General features: G+C 52.0%; 1 protein-coding gene across 1 annotated transcript; it reads left to right on the top strand.

Moving 5' to 3' along the window:
• Positions 1 to 5,199: 5,199 nt before the first annotated feature.
• On the top strand, positions 5,200 to 6,256 carry LOC310890585 (olfactory receptor 14C36-like; the record flags this gene model as incomplete). The annotated part of the gene is made up of 1 exon (XM_083852903.1): positions 5,200 to 6,256. The coding sequence occupies exon 1, from the start codon at positions 5,321 to 5,323 to the stop codon at positions 6,254 to 6,256; it is 936 nt and encodes a 311-aa protein (XP_083709029.1). The 5' UTR covers positions 5,200 to 5,320.
• Between the last annotated feature and the right edge of the window lie 1,185 nt (positions 6,257 to 7,441).

Raw genomic sequence — 7,441 nt, 5'->3', positions numbered from 1 at the left:
GTGCTTCAGTATGAACCAATTCCAAAGCAGACCCAACCCCTTCATATGCTGCCAGCATCACTTTTCAGGCAAAGTATAGTGGGCCTTGCATCCTCACTGTCCCTGACTCCACAACCCTAGGGGTCAACCTCACATCTCCCCTGGTACTTTCTGCCAGAGGCTCCAGGCAGGGCGATTCTCCATAGGTGTTGTGTAGAGCACAAGTTTTACATCCTGTCCTGCTCCGAATGGCCCCAGAGCTACAGCAGGAACTATCTTCCATTGAATTTGTTCAAAGGATTGTCATTGTTCTGGGCCTGTAGTGGGTTTACGTGGCAAGGTTTTGGTAGCGGGGGAGCCATAGGGGTGGCTTCTACGAGAAGAATCCAGAAGCTGCCCCATGTCAGATAAGGGCCCCGACACTGGCCAGACCTGAGCCAATAAATGATGTTGTTTGCACCTCTGTGAGAGCATATTTAAGAAGGGAAAAACTGCTGTGGAATAGCATCTGGGAGAGAGAGAGGAGTGAGAAACAGCTTTGCAGACACCAAGGCCAGTGAAGAAGGAGGGGGAGAGGTGCTCCAGGAGCCGGAGCAGAAGTCCCCTGCGGCCTGTGGTGAGGTCCATGGTGAAGCAGGCCGACAGCCTATGGTGTACCACAGTGGAGCAGGTTTTTAGGGTATGCTGTGCATCGGTGCCCACTAGAGCCTTGTATCTTCTGTGGGTCTCATGTGCCAGGCCATGGAATCCTCAAAGTCCAATAAGCCCGATTGTCCCTACCCTCCCTGTGGCTGGAGGCCAGGTACCTCTAGTCCTGCTCATAGTATTCATTCATCAGGTTAGATGAGGCCCTGAGCAACCGGATCTAGTGGGTGGTGACCCTGCCTATGACAGGGGATTTGAAACTAGAAGATCTTTGAGGTCCCTTACAACACAAACCATTCTATGATTCTGTGACTACTCTGTCTGGAGGACTGCCTGATAGAAACTGCAGCAGCAATTTTCTCAGAAGGACCCCTTTTTGTGATTGCATTTCCTTGCAATTCATGGACCCGTGCCTCTAGGATGGAGGTAGATTTTCCATCCCATTTTCTCATGTCCTCTCCATGGTAGGACCACGTGTTGGCACATGGTGTGTACCCACTCATTTCTCTTTCTTGAGCAACGTTCTTTTACTTACTCCTGGCAGCTTACATATTGGTTTCTACAGGTAGGGAGAAAGATGCATTCTCTTGTTCTTCCTGGACCTCTTGAGAAAGTTTATCCACAGCTAAAATGCCGGCCCATAAGGAAGAAGAGAGACTTTCTTCATACTGCCAGAGTTGGCTAGCTGATTCATCCACTCTGGGTTTCTCTTGGCCTTTCCAGGTCATTTCTGCCAATGAGTTGGCATATGAGGATGGTGCACTCTATACAAACTTCCACCACATGGGTCATGTACACTTTACTTCATCGGGATCTTTGGATAGTTGTTCATTGGCTAGGTTTTTATGTATCACCTCCAGCATGACTAATTCCATCGGGCACCAGATACCCAACTCCATTGTCGTCCACTTGCCTGGTTGACATACAAGATCTTCCTTCAAGGGATACCTTTCCTTCACACCTGACAGGAATATGTTCCTTCTGCCCATTTTCCAATTGTTTGTCAGTCACCCCTTCCCTAGAGGGGGATCCCAGCTGCTTTGCATCCCTGCCCTCTAATTCCAGGCTATTAGCCCCTTTCTCCCAGCAGCCAGGTGGCAATGTGCTCACTTAGATGATGGCTGAAATCTTTCCACAAATCTCCTAGCTCACCCTGGAATAGAGATGGTGTGGTTACTGATGTTGTTATGATCTCTTCCTCTTTGCCCTCCCGCTTCCACGGTACCCAACTTTACCGTAACATTCCACGTCTTCTTCCTCCTTTCTTGTCTGGGTAGGAGTTTCTTTCCTTTTTAAAAACCCTGACTTTCACATACATTGTTTTCTCTTGCATATAGGAGCAATCAATAGTGGCACAGGTTGGTTCTCTGGCCCAGCCCTGAAGCCCATCACAGCCGTTGGAGTGGCTGCAGGGCCTGTTGCAGGAGTTGCTGGGGCTGCAGGGCCCATCACAGGACTTGTTCAGGCTGCATGGCCTGTTGCAGGGGTTTGGAGTGGTTGCACGGCCCATTGTAGGAGTTGCAGTGGCTGCAAGGCCATTAAGAGGAGTTGCAGCGGCTGTGGGGCCTGTCACAAGGGTTGGAGTGGCACTGACTGCAGCTCAGTAAGCACAGGCCAAGTTGCACATTGCAGTGATTTGTGTCTCTTTGGGATTGCCAGGCTGATGACAAACCTCTTTCAAGCACTTCACCATTTTTTCTATAATTCTGCACTTGTTCAGGAGTGAAGTTCCAAAGCACTGGAGGTGCCCACTGAACAAGGTGCCTGCTCATATCCTCCCACAATCCCTGCAACTCTTAGCTCTCCTGCCTAGGGGCAGATCTCTGGAGGGCATTATTAATAAGTTGGTTAATGTTAAACAAAGCCTGAAACACATTCAGGAGACATCACAATAGGAACATGCTGGTTTGACCATCCCAAGGATATTCAAAGCTTTGAAGAGCTAGTGTAACTATCCTGGAGGAGAAGGAGGAGGTGAAGTAGAAAGGGAGAGTGAAGAAGTGGGCAAAAGTGTCCCCCCATTGCCCTCTTGGTGTCCTTATCTACCAGCTCTGGGGGCTGAGTACCAGGGGAACAAATGGTCCAGCTGATAAAGACTGAGGCAAAGAAGTCATTAAGTAACTCAGCCTTTTCCTCATCACTTCTCACTAGGTTTCCTCCCACATCCAATAAAGGTTGAAGACACTTCTTAATCTTCCTTTTAAATTTTTTATTTATTAATAAAAACTTTTTTACTGTCTTAGAAACTAATAGCCAGACTGAGCTAGACTAGAGCTTTAGCCCTTCTAACTTTGCCTTGCACAGCCTCACAACATTTAGGACACCGCTCCAGGCAAAATGAGAGCATGCCTGAGAAGGAAGCACAGAAGAGGTGGAACCTGGCAGCCCTCCATCCCCTACCCTTCTGTGACTCTGTGCTGCAGTTCCATTCAGGTGGTTACTCCTGTATTATCCTAACTTCCCTGCGGCTCCTGATGCTGCTGTCTTGTCAAATATAGCACAATTACGGTGAGTCATCTGCACACAGACATTAACAGCTGACAGAATGGAGCATCTGCCTAGGGGCAAATTGAGAAACTGCATGAATTTGCCTAGAGAAATCTCTTGACAGTCGCAGGAAGAATGAGGTTGTGCAATGGAGGAAGAGGAACCCCACACATCAGGGCAGACTGGGACCCTGCTGAGTGAGCAGTGCCCAGGAGGAGGAGGGCCTGGGCACCACGACGGATGCCATACGAGCAGTGGTGCTGCTCCCCAGGAACCAGGCCAGCTTCCTACAGAGCTGCCTTACGAGGAGCATGGCCACCAAGAAGATCTTAGTTATCAGACTCAGCTCAGATCCTGTGTGACACCAAAGGGATAAGGGTCTACAGCCATCAGGGAAAGAGGTGCAGGTGTGGGAGTCCCTAGGACAGGCTTGTGTAGAGAGGAGCAAGGGCTGTGGCAAGGCTGAAAGTCCCAACAGGACCCAGGGCTTTGTGTCCATGGCTCTGGCTGTTGTCTCTGCCACTGAGGCCGAGGAGGAGACAGCTTATCCGGAAAGCACCAGGGCCTCATTGCCTCCTCGCCCCCACCCATGAACCAGGCAGGGCTCGTACCATTCTCCTGCACTTGGCCATGCACATCCCCATCTCCTCCTGCCCCAGGAAGAGCCCTGAGCAGTGTGTGAAGGGAAAGGATCTCCCTTCCCAGGGTCTGGGGGTCAAGGCCTGATCCTTGTGCTTGCTGAAACACATCCAGTTTTCCTACACATCAGGGTCACCTTCGCAGTGCCTTTGTCTCCTTGTCCTCACTGCCTCCAATGCTCTGCTCTAACAAGCTTCAAGGGAGGCTGTGTCAGTGCTGGCCCTCAGGGGGACACTGCAGGAAACTTGCCTCTGACTTGGACTTGTTGAGAGATGTCTTCAATTGTCTCTCAGTGCCTGAGGTTCGTGGGCTCGTCAGCAGAGCCCCCCGAGGGGGGATTCCAATGCCTTGGGCTGGGCATCTGGTGCTGAGCTGGGCCAGGCTCGTGGGACAGAGAGATCTCGTGGCAAGAGGGCCCTGGTGCAGAGAGACAGCTGTGCCCAGGAGCAGCTCCTGTGCACAGCGCAGCAGGGCTGGCGGCTCTGACCGCAGGTGGCACGGGCAGAGGAGAGAAGGAGAGAGGGCTTGGAGGCAGTTGGCAGTGGGAGGATGCTGAGAGCTGCCTGCAGGAGAAATCTGCACAAGCCTTGACAAGGTACGTCTCTGGCTGCAGGGCCATGCAGCTGCACATCCTGGAAGGGTCTCCTGCTGGGTCTTGTTTCTGGGAGGGCAGTGGGCAATGCAGTAGGCTTTGGGAGTCCTGCTGGATAGCACTGCGAGGTGAGGAAGTCTGGCAGAAGCCCCTTGGGGTGTCATAACCCAGCTGCCCCTGGTCAGCCAAGATTGGAGTGACCAATCCTCCTCCAGACACTGCAGGGGATGCAGATGGGATAGTGGAACAGGCCGGCTTGCATATTCATGTCTGTCTGTGGGGTGTTCTTCTGGGCTGGAGGCTGCTCTCCAGCAGGATGGAGCTCTCTCATGGCATCCTTGTGTTATCCAGGTGCCCCAAGGAGGAGACACCTCTGTGCTAAGGCCATGTCCGTTCTGCTGGATGGCTGCCTGTGGGCAGCTGGAGTGAGGCCTCTGCAGCCCTGGCAAAGAGGGAAAAGCTGAGATCCTGCTCAGACAAGGTGAGGATTCTGTCCAGCTGCACTTGGTGTGGGGCTTCTCTGCTCTCAGCTTTCGGTAGTTTCCTCTCATGGGAACACCAAATAGATGGTTCTTCCTAAACATTACAGGTGTAGCTACCAGAACATAAAGCAAATAAATGCCCCTTGTTCTACACAGTCGTTGGATACTTTTCTTGAAGCAACACTGCAAATCTCCTGGTATGACCAGTCGACTGAACTTGAGTTTCCCCCATGTTCCTGCCTCCCTCCTGCTGCACAGCAGGAAGGACTCCTCTGGAGCCCACAGCAGCCCCTGCTCCCAGTGCCACTCTCGGCGCCACTCTCAGCCAGCACCAGCCGCAGCTCAAGCAGGAGAGATGCAGAAAGGTTCTCCTGCAAAGAGAGAGGCTTGGGTGGGGGGTGCTCTAAGGCTTGCAATAGGTTTTCCTCAGAGAAGTCTGTTTTAACATTTTTCTGCCTTCTCCTTTTCAACAGACAACTGCGCCCAAATTCAGGAAATGCCCAACAGCAGCTCTGTGAGTGAGTTCCTCCTGCTGCCATTCGCAGACACGTGGGAGCTGCAGCTCCTGCACTTCGGGCTCTTCCTGGGCATCTACCTGGCTGCCCTCCTGGGCAACGGCCTCATCCTCACCGCCGTAGCCTGCGACCACCGCCTCCACACCCCCATGTACTTCTTCCTCCTCAACCTCGCCCTCCTCGACCTGGGCTGCATCTCCACCACTCTCCCCAAAGCCATGGCCAATTCCCTCTGGGACACCAGGGCCATCTCCTATCAAGGGTGTGCTGCACAGGTTTTTCTGTTTGTCTTCTTGATTGTGTCAGAATTTTATGTTCTCACGGTCATGTCCTACGACCGCTACGCTGCCATCTGCAAGCCCCTGCACTACGGGAGCCTCGTGGGCAGCAGAGCTTGTGCCCAGATGGCAGCAGCTGCCTGGGGCAGTGGCTTTCTCAATGCTGTCCTGCACACAGCCACTACATTTTCCCTGCCCCTCTGCCAAGGCAATGCTGTGGACCAGTTCTTCTGTGAAATCCCCCAGATCCTCAAGCTCTCCTGCTCAGATGCCTACCTCAGGGAAGTTGGGGCACTTGTGTGTAGTGTTTCTTTAGCCTTTGGCTGTTTTGTTTTCATTGTTTTCTCCTATATTCAGATCTTCAGGGCAGTGCTGAGGATGCCCTCTGAGCAGGGCCAGTACAAAGCCTTTTCCACGTGCCTCCCTCACCTGGCCGTGGTCTCCCTGTTTATCAGCACTGCCATGTTTGCCTACCTGAAGCCCCCCTCCATCTCCTCTCCATCTTTGGACCTTATGGTGGCAGTTCTGTACTCGGTGGTGCCTCCAGCAGTGAACCCCCTCATCTACAACATGAGGAACCAGGAGCTCAAGGATGCAGTAAGGAAACTCTTTGGATACATGCTTTTTCAGAATCAGTAATGACTGTGAGTTCCCTTATGATTTCAGAAACTGTGAGGAAAAATTTTGTTATTATATGCCTCTATAAATATCTTCTACTAATTATTTCTTTTGGTTTAAATAATGTTATCCTTTACCTGCTCCCAGATTATTTTTTTCATTTATAGTGACCCAATCATCTAATTACCTAAAGAAGCAGGCTTGCCATGTAGATAAACACAATAAAAAAAACCATCAGAACTACATTGGTCTCAGCTGCCATCTCTTCCCATCTCCTCTGCATCTGGGGGAACAGCCCCAGCATGTAGGAGGGGCTCAGGGCCCCTGCTGCTTCCCTGGAGCCATGGCCATGGCCAGCAGCAGGAAGTGGCCTTTTCACTGCTGCTCTCTTTTGCCTTCCAGTGTGTTCCTCCTGTGCTCTTGTATCTGTGTTAGTCTTGAGGTCTCATGCACCTTGGTGACAGTCCTGTTCTCTCTGCAGTGACATCCCTGTGGCTGCAGGCAGCAGCAGGCACTGTGCAGCCCTGGGTCACAGCTGGCCTCCCTGCTAGCACCACAGTAACAAGAGGGGCTGCTCAGAAGCCTGGACACCTCTTCCAAATGTGCTATCAGGAATAGAGCCAAGGGGTTGCTCCCTGTTCTTCTGTTTTCTGGGCTTCTTCATGGAGGGAAGGACACAGGCTGAAAGTCCCAGGGTGGTCTGTGAAGGAAGTGATGGACCAAGAGCTCAGTTTGTGGTGGCACTTCCCCAAGCAGACAACAACTGGTCTTGGACTCATCTGCATGGGACTGCATCCCCTGCAGTGGGGCTGATGACAGATGTCAGCCTGGAGAGGAATCTGGAGCTGGCAGTAGATGTCAGGGGATCTGCAGGGACAATGTGCTCCGTGGGTAGTGATTAGGACCTCGTAAAATGAGTGACCATCCAAGGAAGAGTCTTTTAGGGGGAAAAGCGAATCTGAGGTGTCCAGGGGCTAAGGAGGGCTCTGCAACACCAGGGGAGGTCGTGAAGAGCCAGCAGGTGAAGGCCCATAAGACTGCAGAGTAATTGAGGAGACCTTATTTAAAGCCCAGAAGAAGACGCAATACTTCTTCATCTCTGCAGCCTGCCCCCGAGAAATTGCCCGCCCCCCGAGAAATTGCCCCCCTCTCTTGGAAAGATGACCCCATTATTTATTGCTGAGCACCACGTTACTGAGTTCCACC

The sequence above is a fragment of the Anser anser genome (assembly GCF_964211835.1).
Source record: "Anser anser genome assembly, contig: HAP1_SCAFFOLD_32, whole genome shotgun sequence".
NCBI lineage: Eukaryota > Metazoa > Chordata > Aves > Anseriformes > Anatidae > Anser > Anser anser.
This window is presented reverse-complemented; position numbering and strand designations above follow the sequence as displayed.